This window comes from Styela clava, chromosome 10 (genome assembly GCF_964204865.1).
Source record: "Styela clava chromosome 10, kaStyClav1.hap1.2, whole genome shotgun sequence".
In the NCBI taxonomy this organism is placed as follows: domain Eukaryota; kingdom Metazoa; phylum Chordata; class Ascidiacea; order Stolidobranchia; family Styelidae; genus Styela; species Styela clava.
This window is the reverse complement of record NC_135259.1, coordinates 20,827,128-20,843,236: the sequence shown is the minus strand read 5'-3', so window position 1 is coordinate 20,843,236 and position 16,109 is coordinate 20,827,128. Positions and strand designations below refer to the sequence as shown.

Here is a 16,109-nt window from a genome sequence, read left to right as displayed (position 1 = left end):
CAAATAAATATAAAATTCTAAGTTGGAAAATTTTACATAATGGTTTACCTACGGGGGACATATTCATAGTGAAGTGGTATCATTAATCATTCAATGTGGAAAATCAGCCATATGGGAGTTCAGGAGTAGTGTCAAATATGATGATGTATTCCAAATGCAATGTAACTTGCGAGCTATTTTTAAATGCAAACTCCTGGGTGTAATCAGATTAATGTCAGATTTTGATAGGCAAAGAATATTATCTGACGAAATTGTTGATGATGTACTACAAAAATCGATAATGAGTTGAAGAAATTGAGATTGTCTTGATTTAGGAGGTTTGACTATATAAATGATTGCATAACATAGACAGATTAAATGAAAATCTAGTAGCATGATAGGTTTTTGAATTTTCTGTCTAATTTTTTGAAACCTTCTCTTTTTCCATGCTAATATAAAATAATTAATTATATATGTACATTAAAATGCTATATTTATGACGAAATATGGACAATCTTCAATACAAACGGATATATGACGAAAAATGGATTATCATCACTGGGTTTGATATGTATTAATAATTGTTTATCCAACTGTTTTAATTTTCTTCAATTACCGTAATTGGAACGCAATACATGCAATTGGTTTCCCAAAAAAAAAAAAAAATTATATAAAACAAAAACTGAAAATTTAATTGGCTTCAAAAACATAATTAAATAATTCCATATCGACTCTGGAATTGAATTTGGCAAAAAAAAAAAAAAAGACATCTCTGATAACTATGTCTAGAGAATAATGTTGGTTTGATTTCGTAAAAACCTTGCCGCATTTAACGACACCCATACTAGTTGCATAAGTAAATTGCCGACATTTTATATTAAAACATTGTCGCATGTCGCTGCTAGACAACTAGCTTTGGTTCCATGTTGTTTTCCTTTCCTAGCCGTGGTTCGCCATATGGAGAAGCCGTCTTATTGGCTTTCCTCACCCCCGGGATAAATATGTAAATCATATCCTATCCTAAAACTTTGTGGTGGCTCAAGCCCATTCCAGGAAAGTGGACGGTTCCGCAAATTGTAATTTTAAGGCATGAATTTTTTTAAACTTCCTAGTACATGTTACGTTCCACAATCTTTTCCCAGTCTGAGAATATTTAGTTACCTGTAATTGTAAAATGTTCAATGAACAAGGCTTCACAAAATGAACATTTAAAGGCATCGTTACTGGGTTCACTATTAGTGTACAACTCCGCTTTTGAATTCAGGGGCTCTGAATTAGACCCTTGATATATCACCGCTAGTGGGCAGCGGTTCACTGATTTTTATTATTTGTCAAAGCCTCTTCGACAACAAACGTAACACTGAGGGTGCACACAGTTATCACTCAACTACTTTCTGCCTTTAATTGCGTACCTGTTAGCAGGATAGAAAACAATTGTCAGTTGATGCAATACAATCCCACTTAGCTGTCCATTAAATAATACCTTGTGGGTTGGGTTCAGCATGGTGATATGGGATTGGCCGTCGATGTACACGGAAATTGAAAGTTTATGAAATTCAAGAACATCGTCATAAAGCATTGTCCACCACGGTAAGTGTTTCTCGTTTGACTATCCAACTTGGTCCCGCAAACAAAAATTACAGAAAGTAACCGCCACTTCTCAAGTGCTTCCCAATGATGCAGACGGATCTATCGAAATCATTTGACATTTTTTATAAAAACATATTTTTCTCCCCGTCCAAACGCGAGTTACAAATGGATTTTAGGTCTTTTTCCGCGTGATGGTGCAAAAAGGCGATAATTGCTTTTCTCTCTACCATGATGGGCTGCTGGAACAGAATTTTCAAAAAAAAATTGTTGGAAAGTTTGTAATCAACGTCAGCCGTATTAGACAAAATAGCGATATAAACTATTTGTCTATTCCCGTGAATAGTATACTTTAAGCATACATGGTGGCCTGTAATACAAGTTCATTAAAGCGAAGCCGAGTCTCCCTCGAAAACACTATCTGTTCCTATTAGCAGATCTCACGTTTACTCGATGCCCGTGGTTTGGCCAACAAAGCCGAATCAAAGAATTCTTTTTTTTTTTAATTAGTTCGTGCTTGGGCAGTTGGTTAGAAATCAAGTAGAAATTTTATTCCCCGTAAAAGACTGAATTGTTTACTACATAATTTCGACGGTTGAGTCCTAATTGGATTTGAAAATTCAGGCAAGATAAAGGTCAGCAGAGCGGGTTCAAGTGCTAAGAAAGACTTTAATTCAAATGTCTAACTCAGGTATGTTTACAATGAAATCGTTTGTATTGTCTTGTTGCATTCACATGGAACGTAATACCGATGCGTTTGCGTAGTTTCTCTCGTTCTGTCGCAGGAAGCTTTTTGCCTCGCGGGTGTTGAAAGATTGTTGTGTAATTGTTACGCGATCTACCTGCAATCGATTGTCATATTCTGACTCAGTCATTACTTGGACAAGCATGATTGCTTATGGTATGGGTTTTTAAATTCAATTTGGGGTAAGTCATAGTTGGGTAAGTCATAGTTTTTATGATCTTTCGTACCAAGTCCCTCGCCAAAAAAAAAAAAAAATTAACACCCCCGCCAAAGCTCAAAAATAAGAAAATTATGAGGTAATTATCCAGTTAGCGTTAGGGTCAGTAATGCAGATTGCCCTGGAAATTTAAATTTTCAAATCATTCCTTACCCGAACGGCAGCGGTGTTTTTCTCAACTCTCACATTTTCTCACAAGTGACGGGGGCTTTGTACAAATGATCCAATATTCGTTTGAATGACTCAGTGTACTTTGAGAAAATTCCGTCGGTTGAAACCAGTAACATTTGGTAGAATATAAACGGTATAAAACAACAACAACATTTTCATGCATAATAAAAATATAACTGGTTACTTACAACCGTTTCCTAAACAAGAGAGCAACGCTCAAATATATGGACACGTGGACTAGAGCGAAGCAGGGTTTACCTTTGACGTTACCGTTACCGTACCCTCGAAAAGTTCCGGGTTTTCAGTCGCAAGAATTTTCACAGTCAGCCGTCACGCTTGGCGGATTAAAAACCGTGTTCCCATAATTAAAAATTAATACAGCAAAATTTTAGACGAAATATCAAATTTCATAGAATTCACGCAAAATTTTGAAATAAATAAAAGTAATAGCCTTCTAGCGAAAAAATTAATCTTTAACCACTGAAAATTTCAAAGCAATTGGTCCAGTATTCGAAGAGAAAAGCGACTTTTTAAAAACGTGTCAAAGAACAAGAACAACAACAACAACATAATATTGAAACGATCGTTATGTCCACTACGTGTCCAATAACAACAAAATTTTGAAACGATCGTTATGGCCACTAAACGTGTCCAATAATATGGCCATGATTGATTGACGCCGTTTGCATATACATTTATGTTACAATTTTCCATACATGATCTGATGTTGAGCGTTTCATAAACCATCTTTTTGTTTTTGACAGCAGATCTCATATTTTTCAATAGGTGCATGCATGGGAGTAGCAGTTTGTTAGAACATCATATGGGTATGCCAATTTCCCGTAAAAGACTTGTTCACTACTTTGCATAATTTCAACGATTGATTCAAAAAAAATAATAATAATTAGGCTATTTAGGTCAGGCAAACCGGGATCGCGTAGGATTTTAAAATAACTAGCCATGTCTAGCTTGAATTGAGTTGTTACTTATCGATTTTAATCGGTAAGTATGTTGATTGATCGGTAGGTATTTGTCTGTCTGTGTGTTTGTTTGTCTGTCTGTCTGTTAGATGCACGCAATATCCCACGAAAGCGAATCTACTCCAGATTTCGCATGTGCTTTCATCATATGTTGGACCAGAAGCCTATTGATTTGGGATGAATTATGTCGTATAATTAGCGAGTTATTATTTAATTAGTGATAGGACACAATTTGTCACTATGGAGTAAGAGCGCTGTTTTGGGGGATCCCCAAACTTTCGATCGATAAGTCTTCGGTCTCTGACCGATATTCTCGTTTGTATCTTTTTGTTGAAAACACACTTTGAGTATGCATTGAACTGAGTCGTTTGTTAGTTGAAACACACCCGCACACACACACTGACCTTAAAACACAAAAGATAATGTTAAGGAGAAATGTTCATTTCGTAAAAATGACGCAAGCGCGTTTCGCCCTGCTCATTTTTTTTCGGCTATCTAAATAAGGTATTTAGGCTCATATGGGCGTATTTCAATAAATGTGCTCAAAACGATAGGATCTGCATAGGTTTCTTAAAATTATGATGCACCAGTAATCAGTAGTTTATTTCATTATTAAAGAAAGCAGCACAGATAAAAGAAGAGAAGTATATGAGTAATATTTTGCTTGAAATAACCGATCTTCTCATTCATAGTTTATATATATTGAGTTGCGAATTACAAATGCCATGCCATTTACGCCATGCAGTGAATAGGTGAGGGGTCGGGATGATTATCGAGGGTGCAAAGTCATATATTTTTATAAGTAATTTCTAAGACTTGCAATCCAAGTCTTAAGTTTCAGAGAATTTTTTGACAAAAATATAACTATTTTCCACAATTCAGTAATATTTAGTTCCTGACACCCGATGGAAAGTATTACCTTATCCGTGGTAAATACTTAGAGCACGTCATTTAGAATTCAGTGAAGATTAATGAGTTTCGAGAATCAAAAATATTTTTATTATTTTTCAAACACTTTTTTCATTCGAGTAATTTTTAACTTTGTACAACGTATTTCACAGATCATTAATTACTAATCTTATACGATGGAAAAATCCATGGTGCTCATATTGTTAATAATTTGCCACATTACAACTATAATTGTCGTCGCCCAGCATTCGGTGCCGTTTCCGTCAAAAGGAGGGGATTCATGCAACGTAGTTCAAGTCAACTGCGGGTCTGTCGCTCCTGTTAATGATGAAAGGGACTCTCAACACCTTAGACGTCCAGGCCCGCCCGGGAAACTTGGCCCCAAAGGTGACCCGGGTGGTACTGGGCTAGTGGGACCTCAAGGTATTAAAGGAGCAAAAGGAGACGCGCCGGATTACGTGAGAATTCAAAACATGATGAGTGAGTTTATTTTCATATTTTCTTTACCTGTCTGTTCAAAAATGGCCGCGACGCTATTCATACATGTAAGACGTGAGGTGAACAGCCCCTCCTCACGAAACTCGGACTTTAGAGATCATAGGGTTTTTAAAACCAGTATACATCATTCTGATGACGTTATTTGTTTGTTGAATAGGATATTTCAGTACTTCGAGTTATCGATAAACGTATAACAATTACAGAAAATCCGTGTTAAATCTCACATAAATCAAGCAATCACATGCGAACATTTCTGTTATTCAATATTTTCAATTCCAAAATCAGAAGCGCAATTTTGGAAATCAAGTTTACGATGGAGCTTGTTCGAAATTTTTTGTTAATATACAGGTATCAAGTTAGGGTATTTCTGCCAATCTAATTAATATAATGCGCGAACGAAGTGACACAAATCGAATAATCGTGGTCTCTTTTTTCGGATAGGATGGCCGACGAGTATTGAATCTTTCGAACGAAAAATCAAGACAAATATCGCTGGCATATCTAGGCGGAAAAAAATTATTTGCCGTTTTAAAGTGATCTCGACACGCTTGCAAATGATTTTAGCGTAGATATATAATAAATTTCCTACTGAAATTTTGATTTATTTGACCATTTTGGAGTATGTCCAACTGATTAAAAAAAATATGCGACAGGAGATTTGAATTTTTTCTTATTCTGTTCGCTCCCTAGTATATATTTGTTTCGATTGGCCAGACATGATGGGCTCATCGTGGATTACCGTAGCCGACTTCATTGTTGTGAATACAAACAGGGATGTGTGCATTTAGATGTGTTTATATGTAAACACAGAAAGAAAATATCCATTGCCGAACACTTGTAACAAATAGCTGTTTTAAAAGGGCGCCTAATAACTCCGGACATAGTTGCAAGTGAGCTGGTGTTATTTTGGAATTGAAACCCGCTCGATAACAGTAATACAACATGGACATGGACAGTAATACAACATACAATATGGAAAATTAAAAATTTCTGAATACAATTTACGTTTTGTAATTCAAACCCAAATTCAAACCGAATTAAATAGCATTCATCATCTTTGGCACGGGGTTCATCTGCTTTAATGTTTCTGCTATAATTTAAAATTTCGGACCCTGCTTTGAATAAAGTTTTCGTCTTCTGATTCAAACCGAACCCCAAACCTTCCGAATCCGACACGACGCACAACTGTGCGTTGGTATAGAATTACCCCTACTTGTGAAATCATATATTCCGCCCCAGATGTGTACGTTGACGACATAATCTAATCTAGAATGTTGCGCCATGACCGATCATGCTTTTTTACTGACTTTGGCCTTTCGGTGTAGTTCAACTCAGTGTTGGGTAGAAGTCGCAAGTCAAGTAGAGTCACGGGTCCTTCAAAGCTAGAGCCACGTATGAGAGGTAGCAAATGTTAAGCTCGAGTAACAAGTCGAGTCCTGAGTCGTAAGATTTAATAAATAACAGTGAATTGATAATCATGAGTCATATTGGCACGAACACAAGGGACGTCCAACTCCCGTTATTGCAACGTTATTTATGAAATTGAAATAGAATTCAATCGTATAGTCAACAACATTTACATCGGTATCATCAAGGTTATGAGTTATTACTGCATCAAGATGATGAATTTTCCATATTTTTTTAAAGCACAGCATTAATCGGCATGTCAAATCTTACTTTGTCAGATATTTTTCTTTTTTTTAAAAACTTACCCAAATTGTTTTCAAATCTAAAGTCGAGTTGTCTATGGATGTTAGTCAAATCCGTGTCGAGTCATCTCGATCAGATGACTTTGAAACTCTCCAACACTGGTATAAGTTGACAATAATAGTTTTGGTGGTCGCTGGTGACGTCACACTTTGTTTTTTCCTTTCTAACGAATTCCATGAAAGGTTCCATTTCGCACTTCTGACCTTTATTGTTATCAAAATATCTCTGTTACTTAGGTGCAACAAGCTGCAAGGACCTGAACGAAATCCACGGAGTTTCAACAACCGGATACTACCCATTAAGAACGATTGGTACAGGAGCCTTAGTCTCTGTTTACTGCGACTTCAGAATTTATGACGGTATGTGAGAATTCATTTTTATTCAGAATCATTTTTACCTTTCAAGATTTCGGAAGAATACGGACAATTTCGACACATTTAATTATCTGGAGAAACTCGGTGTTTGTTCATTCATTATCATTTGTTAACAATCCCTTATTTAATTCCTTAAGAAATATATTATGACGTAGCAACTGAGTGTGCTCTCGACAATTTTGGTCGGCACGCGAAAAAAATTTGTCATTAAATTTAGCCGATTTTGGCACGTGAGCCAAAAAACTTTGCCGTATTTTAGAAATGCATTATCAAGTTATCACGTCTTCGCTGATAAGCTTTATGCTAGTGAAACATTTCTACGTTACCTTTTTTTTTATCAAACCAATACTTCTAAAACAATTTATTCAACTATTTGCTTGGTTAGGCGAGACTAACTATTTAGATTTTTTCATGCCTGGTGTTCATTGCTTGTCTTGCTTATATGCTTGTAGAAAGAAGTCTGTCATCGGCCGTGCGAAATACATTTGTGTTTTTGTGAAGTAAAGATCTTGAATCACATAAAATATTTATGAATATCTTATAGAGACGGGGAAATATTCATAACTACTTTGTTTAGTTTTCAGGCGTATCGAATTGTAAGGAGTTCATATCGCGCTACGGTATTTCAACATATGGCTTTTATCGTCTCAGAATGAACTCAATGGAACCGAAATACCATTACTGCTCAGGTATTATTATAAAACACAATATATGTGTAGATTACATGAGTGTAAGAACCGTGTTCCGGACATACAACAATAAATATTTCACGCCTTAAGGTTTGGGGTAGCGACTGATTCATTTGCGAATATTCTGTTTTCGAAAGGAAACGAGTCTTATTAATTCCTTACATGCTTCCCCAATTGTATTATAAGTTAGGTAAGTGGTGGGCATGGGTTTTAGCAGAGATTATTGGCAAAACGCTTCATGCAAAAAATCTCTTTTGTTATTTGAACAGATGTTTTCACGTGCAAGCAATTGAAGGAAAGAGACGGAATTGCAACGTCAGGGAAATACCTTCTTGGACCCGCCAACAACCAATATGAGGTTCATTGTGACTTTTCTGGATCGGATGGTACGTTGCTCTATTCTTGGTATTTCACTGAAGTCTGCTCAAAGTGCTTTAAGGTTTAAACATTGTAGTTAGCTTATGTAAAGCCTTGTTCGGAGCATAGAAGCCAAAAGTAATTTATAGTGAGCCTTAAAGTAATTGTTGAGCTTTTATATTACGAACAAAAACTGAAATATGGGAGCTTTTTGAAATACAACAGAACTATAATTCGATCATAGAAGCCCAAAACCATTGAAAATTATCCAATGAATATTGTATTGTTGTATTCCCAGCAAACACTGAGATATGGAATGAGTTCATGGCCATGATTATACGAAATTCATTTCAAACGTCTAATTTGCTATCATTTTTACTCAAGAAAACGTTTGCCGAAACCGATAAAACGTTTCATTTGAAGCTGAGAAAATTTAATTAATTCTGAAGATATGTTTTATTGAGAGTCTCACAAAAAGTTGAAAGCTTTATCTAGAAAGTAGAATACTTACCGGTAACTATTTTATATTGCTTTCACAGCAATCACTGAAATTCGACATGATTCCATGGAAGAGGTGAAAATGACTAACTGCGAGAATCGGGGATGTTACTCTAAGATTCCTCGCTATACAATTAGCCTGAATGACACGATCAAAATCATAGACAACTCAAGGGAATGTCGGCAGTATATTAAGGTTTGCAACTTTGCTCATTATCAAGATGCGTTTTTGACAAAGTTTTGGATGCCCCAACCACCTATCTTCACAAAACACTTTTTTATTCCGAGGGCTCGATGTAACTACCGTGTAAACCAGACGTCGGCAACCTTTTGTTACTCGCGAGCCAAAATTAAGGGTTGCAAATGCAAGTCATTGGCGGGCCACACATATTTTTAGAAAGTTGAAAACCGAACAGATGATACTTTTTATAATATAAATCAAGCAGTGATTCATTGCATCTCAAAAGATTTCATTTGAATATTTTTGGCGCCATTGAACCCTTTGCACTTAGCATCGACTTTTCTGCGTTTTGTTGCCATGTTTCTAATTATAATTAAATTATAGGCTCAATATACGAGTAATTGTGAATTTTATACTTGTTAGATTATAATATAATTTAGTCTACGCGTGTCTCGCAATAAATGCTGTTAAATATAATGGTCGAAACGATGTTTTGTTACTATATTCAGTGAAGCGTCGAGGGCCGGATTATATTACTCCGTAGGTTGCCGAACCCTGATGTACACAAACATACATAAAAACACTCGGGCAGCGTAATGGAAAATTGACTTACTGGAATATGTTTCATTTCAATGGATCAAAATATATATTATCAACCGGTTGTTTTTGTGGGTAATTATATATGAAGTTCTCAATAAACCGTTGTGTTAATAATATCGTGCATTGTTATCCCGTGACCACTAACGGGAGGACATTGGTGTTGGGCTGTTTCCGCAAAGCGCATTTAGTGCGCATTTTTGAAAATCCGCTGCTTAAATATTTAAGAAAGAGCCCGTAAATCAAAACACTGTGGCATCTCACGTAATACCCAACTCGCCGAGCGAACAGCGTTAGTTAGTCGAAGTATGAGGCTGGAGCCAAATTAGACAATTTTACTGTTTAAAGCCAGAAACAGATGTTTCAAGTATTTAGAGGTTTGTGGAGTCATTTTTTTTTGTGTCGGAGTCAAATTTTACTATTTCAGAGTTCCAGAGTTTTTTATTTTGGAATTGGAGTCAAACCTTGTAACCACAGCAGGTCATTAACACAAAGATTCTTTTCTTTATAAGAGTTCATATAGGTTTAAGCGTTATTAGACTGAAGGGAAAACGGGAAAAACCATACTAATAAAATTATTAAAACTCACTAAAAATAACTTAGACTACCAACTACGTGTACCCACTGCTGAAAAATCATTTGGCATTTATAAAGTTCTGGAGCTATTCCGAGTAACTACAATTTACACTAGTCGCAATGATTGATGTGTTTTCATATCAAAATATCGCCTTCGCAGCTATATCCAAATTAGATACTTTCTTGTGCGGTGGTTCATTAGATCTACATACTACTTGTAAAAACACGTGCCCGGAAAAATCGCCGCAGGAAATTTCACCGTAGGCAATCTTGCCTAAGGAAATTTCGCCGCATAGGAAAAATCGCTAGAGCATATTGCTGTAAAACAAGTATTTGCGATAAAAAACAGTTGGGATTATAAGGTTAGGATATGCTTTTTTATAACGATCCTTTTTAAATGCGCGACTTTTCCTATGCGGCGAAATTTCCTTCTGCAAGAATTCCTACGGCGAATTTTACTGCGGCGAATTATTCTAGAACCGTACAAACACAATACAAAAACTTGAATGCCACAGTTAATCAACCAAATCAATTCTTCCTTTCAAATAGGCTCGTTGTCAAGGAATGCTGATATTTCACAATAACCCTTATGCATGGTGGGTTTCACGAGACGGAGAGAAAATGCTGTATTGGGGTGGAGCAACCTCTAGGAGAAATCATTACTGCGCCTGTGGAGAGACAGGTAACGTCACTGGCTTTTGACCATCTCGAGTTCTGCTTAATAAACCAATACATTGAGTGATATTGTTAGAAGCAACAATAGGCAAGCAATAGAAGCAACAATATGAATATACAGCCAACTCATATATAGCTATTTGAATATTTTTGTGAGGCTTCTGCCACATTCATATACAGCCAGGGCAGGTTTTAGACGATGAAAGAGGTTATGTAATTTGTGAAATTCCTCTTTAATGATGACGTTACAAACCATTTACTATGACGTCATTATAGATTGTTTACGGTCATGGAAACTGAAATTTTAATGAAAGGCGAGACATGTATGGTGGCCCAAAAAAATGAAAAAATAAAATGAAAAAGCGAAAATAAAAAAATAGTTGTGAAAAAACATGAAAATAATTGAAAAAATAAAAATAAAAAAAATTTTAAATTAAAAAAAAAATTTGAAAAATAAAACAAACAAAAAAATTAAAAAAAAAATTAAAATTAAAAAAAAAAATTAAAAAAAAAAAAAAATTTGAAAAAAAAATTGGATAAAAAGAAAATAAAAAGGTTGACAACGATGGTCCGCCTCGTGGCCCATCGTTGTCACGCGTTTTTATTTTTAGAAAATTTGATGCTGCTTGGGACCAACGTTGTCAGACTTAATCCTACACGCACAAATGTGTTTCCTGGGTTTCTAACTCACTACTGATTTTCATGACCAATATCCAATAAATTCAACATGAAAATGTTCTACAAATTCTCCATGCTACAAGTTCAACCACAAGCAATATATTTATAATAAGGATAAGAGAATATAGAATTGGATACGAAAATTTGTTTTTACGTGTAGAAGGTAATTTAATTGGAAAATGCTGCTTAACTGCTCAGACACGAGGCGGACCATCGTTGTCAACCTTTTTATTTTTATTTTATTTTTTATTTTTATTTTCAATTTTACGCGTGACAACGATGGGCCACCATAGACATGTACGCTAATCACCCGAGTAGATTGCATAGTTGAATTTGAAGGCACTAATAAACATAAGTCTATAATAAAACGCCATCGCTCGGGAAAACTCGACGACACAATACCTGTTCTAGTCAGACAGGGTAACATGGCATGACATGATTATTGCTGGTAAATAAAATTATCAGTCCATGCTGAAAAAAATGAGTCTATAATAAAAGATTCGGAATAGTAGAAAATACAGTAATTCTTCAATTCGTTGTTGTCTAGACTAGATAAATAAGTACGGCTATATATCGATTTTTTTTATTCTTTTTCAAGTTCAATTCATTTAATTAATTTAGTATATTTTTCTAAAGTTTAAGCGGTGAGTTTTTTTAAATTTAGACAAATCAATTTATTCAATCGCATTTAATTTTCAACATTTTAAAGGTGAATATTTGGGAATTATTAACTTGATTAAAAATTAATCAAATATTAGTTTTATTAAATTTCAAACCGTTTTTTTTTTGGAACAAGCTTTTACGAGCGTTCCTCGTCTCATGGCAAATCCGGTTCTGTATGCGTAAATTTTAAATATCTTTACAGAAATCAGAGTGATGTAAAAACGCAGCCAATCTATTTTTATGCATGTGTGTTTGGTATCAAAGCGTTGCTTTGTGCTCAATTGACGATACATCGCGGAAGCCCGAAGCCTTTCTTTGATTTACCAATCGTTTACGAGGCGGAGAGAAGCATCCACACTGGAATGGAACACAAGTCGCTAATTCACGCGATAGTCTTGCTGACATTCTAAACGTAATTTAGCTTGTTTTATATTTCAAGGCCAATGTGCTGACAACGCATGGAAGTGCAATTGTGATAAGAACGACGGCACCATCAGGGCAGACGAAGGATTCCTGACCGACAAGACCAAGTTACCGGTCAAAGAAATAAGATTCGGCGACATGGGGAGTAAGGGAGAAAATGGATGGCACAATCTCGGCAAATTAGAATGCATGGGTTAAAAACTCAGAACCTGTGGAAATTGAGAAAACCGATGTAAAAAGCAATGGATTTTTTATATTAGTTCATATATTTTAAATATTCTCTCGCAAAGCAAGCCTATAATTAGGTAACACATGGTACGTTGAAAGAAACAATATTTTGCAATATGGGAATGTTTTGTCATAGAACCTCACAATTCGAAGTTGATTTGGTGACGTTTTTACAACTTCAACTCGAGCTAAATACATAACGTTTGAGAATGGCTTGAAATGACTGGAGTAAATTCAGTAAAATAACTTCATCTTGCAAAGGTGGTCATTGCGACTAGTATAACCTATAAATACTTGGATTAGTTCCCAAACTTTCAGCATTGAGCACATGTAGTTAGTAGTCTGAGTAACTCCTTCAAGTGAGTTTCATTATTGGATCTCCGCTATAAAAAACCCTTATTCTCTGTCGATCTGTATGTCTGTCTGTCCAGTTGTAGCGCCCAAATGGCTGGACAGATCCGGATGAAATTTTTCACATGTGGTATCATGTCACTCTAATATTATCCGTTTCACCTAAATTCAGGATTAATGTTCCGTTTCCATGGTAACAACAAAAAAACGCGCCGATCCGTCAATTTTTTTCAGTTTTCTCACCATATTCCGCCATTTTCACATTATATCAGTCACGCAAGTATGTCTACAAAATGCGCAGCGCCAGAAATGAACTGACCTTTGATAACCCGCTCAATTTTTAATCGCGCGCAGTTAAAGATCTTCAAGTTTCCATTGATGACAAGCGGTTGCTTGAGCGTGGGCTCAACTATCAGCGGGGTCCTGGGCGCCTACCGGCTTTCTTCAATTATTTTTTCTCCGATTTTCTTCTCAGTTTATCACTATCAATGCTCAATATTTTCCATTATTAGATGGATGTAACACTCGTCGTTTGTTTATTGTATTTTAATAATAATGCATAGTTAAACGATCTATCCGGAATCTACTGGCCAACACTGTCCAATCGCGTGTATGTAATTAATCATTATTAAACGACAAATACCTAAAAGCTCCCCATTATCTCCAATTACTTTTCCGATTGGTGGCTATTGTAATCTTGTGGGTAAGAGTTTGACAATTTTTCTATAATTTGATAAACAATGTCTATACGCCTTCACTTCGAACAAAGCCATTTAAAGGCATCCACACCTGAATAGGAAGATCATATAGATACGACCTTAATTTATAGCTTGAAAGCCGTTTGTGTGGAGATGGAATTTTACCCGAGATGTATAACCTGAAATACCAACAACGTTGGATCCAATACTTATTAAAGCTCACTGAATTTGGCATCCATCCAACTTTCACAAGACTGATCATAATTTCACGTCGTTCGGTTGTTTAAAGTCAGTAATTGAGATAAATACCGGATATTTTGAAATAAAAGTTTCCGGTTTCCATTAACAACTGTTATATCTTTTCCAGTCCACTATGTTTATTTTTGTTGCATTAACAACCATTTGTTTACTTTATTGAATGAGCAGAGAATCTTTCTGACGTTAAATGTTCGTTGAAAAGTGAATAATAAAAATGTGGATATTGCACAGAAACCTGTTGATTTTATGCGTTTTTATTGCGGGTACCTGTAGCCTTATCCCTGTTCCGGGTATTTGCATATGTAATTCACGTTTCCGCTGTTATAGCAACCGTCCAAACAAGCAATGACTTACAGGTATATCGCAATCGACTTCGGGAAGTTTAAAAAATATGAATTCTGCCCAACTTCAATATCAATAAAAGCATGTCAAAATCCAACCCTGCGCGCCCCTGGTACTTGAAAAAATATATCAAAGTCAAGTAATTTTTCTGGTTGCAGATTTTGCAGTTCTGGTTTTCTGATTTTACATATTATTATGTTGTTACATCAAATTTGACACGCTAGATGTCCTAAGCAAAACTATGGGGTGTCTATAAAATCCTAAAAAATTTTAAAATTCGAAGGGATTTTATCGATACCCCATATATTGTTTTGGCCCTCACAGATGTATTGATCTAAAATTGAAGTAAAAATACTCAATTCCTGATTAAAAAACAACAAAACTGGTTAAGAACGACTTCATAACAAAATTGAAATTGCGAAGGGACTTTGTGAACACCCTGAATATCAAAATAAAGCAAACCTCAAGTTTTGGTTAGTTCAAGACCGCTTTCGTAAATAATTGATCGATAGGGTAAGATTATGTGTTTGAGAAAGTCAGAGTTCTTTTCGATGTTGTGTTTCCCAAGTTCACTTGAAACAAGGTAATAGAATATGTTCACTCATTGCTCAGTGTCAACGTTTTCAGTTCTGCATAGACTTCATATTTTAGTTTGACATTTATGTCGGAGTTGCTTTAATGAACCTAACAATATTTATACTTAAAAACAAGAAAGTAATGCACTGATATATGGCCATGGAGGTCAAATTATTTCCGCAATGCCCGCAGGACTTCAGCCCAATTTTGGAATATTTATACCAGATGTCATATTACAGTGTTCCCTTAATGTAAAAGATGTAATGTAAAACAGCGAAAGTTGTTCATTGTTCGGTTTGAACGTTTTTACTTCGGTATTGCCTATCCCAGATTCAGACATCGGGTTTCAAACTTGCGACGCCGACATGATAAATTACTCAGGCAAATGTGCATAAATTGTGATTTCCCTATCCAGAAACTTTGTTGCGAGTCGGAAGGAACTTTATAGAAATATTACATAATACCGTGATACTTGAAGAAGTTAAGTTGAAATTACAAGAAAAATAAAATTAGTGTCAGTCAGGATAGGGTTGGGGCATAATTTTATTCCGATTTTACTTATTCTAGTACTATTACGAGTTCGGGGCATGTCTGTGTTAGCCAAGTGAATATACCCCCTGCCCACAGGTTTCTGTCCCGAGCATATCACCTCTTCCATTCGAAACAGATACACAGGCAGCCTTACACCTTCTATTTTATCCTATGAAGGGAAATGAAAATAAGAGTAGACATCTTTGATGTATACGAGGTTTATTTATTGTATTTCTGTCTGGTTCTTATAACAAGCTTTTTTTGCGATGCTGACACAAGTACACTGAGCAACACTTGTACACACACAAGTAGGAATCTTGAATCTTTTTTTTATTATAGCATATATCGGAATAAAACAGTGATTTAACATTGATAAATTCAATATATTGTTGATAACTATTCATTCAAAATATTCAACCTGAAGTATTCAAATCAGATAAAAGTAAAAAGTCAATGACATTGCCAAGCATTTAACAAAATATAATTGCATATTGAGAAATAGTGCACGAATAACACAAATATAACTCACAGCATCTGCATTCGAAAATGAAAATTGCATAATTTATAATGCTGATAAGTATACCTTTAAATTATTTAATCTAAAGTATTCAAATCAGA

General features: G+C 35.5%; 1 protein-coding gene across 1 annotated transcript; it reads left to right on the top strand.

Moving 5' to 3' along the window:
* The first annotated feature begins 4,748 nt into the window (after positions 1–4,748).
* On the top strand, positions 4,749–14,253 carry LOC144428235 (contactin-associated protein-like 4). The gene is made up of 7 exons (XM_078117176.1): positions 4,749–5,068; positions 7,033–7,155; positions 7,755–7,859; positions 8,129–8,245; positions 8,756–8,910; positions 10,618–10,750; positions 12,524–14,253. Exons 1-7 carry the CDS (start codon positions 4,765–4,767, stop codon positions 12,703–12,705), a joined length of 1,119 nt encoding a protein of 372 aa, XP_077973302.1. The 5' UTR covers positions 4,749–4,764; the 3' UTR covers positions 12,706–14,253.
* The last annotated feature ends 1,856 nt before the right edge of the window (positions 14,254–16,109 follow it).

Coding starts and splice junctions, on each gene's coding strand:
- LOC144428235 (XM_078117176.1), top strand. CDS start 4,765: ATGGAAAAATCCATGGTGCTCATATTGTTAATAATTTGCCACATTACA. Junction 5,069..7,032: donor GAGAATTCAAAACATGATGA/GTGAGTTTATTT, acceptor TCTGTTACTTAG/GTGCAACAAGCTGCAAGGAC. Junction 7,156..7,754: donor CGACTTCAGAATTTATGACG/GTATGTGAGAAT, acceptor TTTAGTTTTCAG/GCGTATCGAATTGTAAGGAG.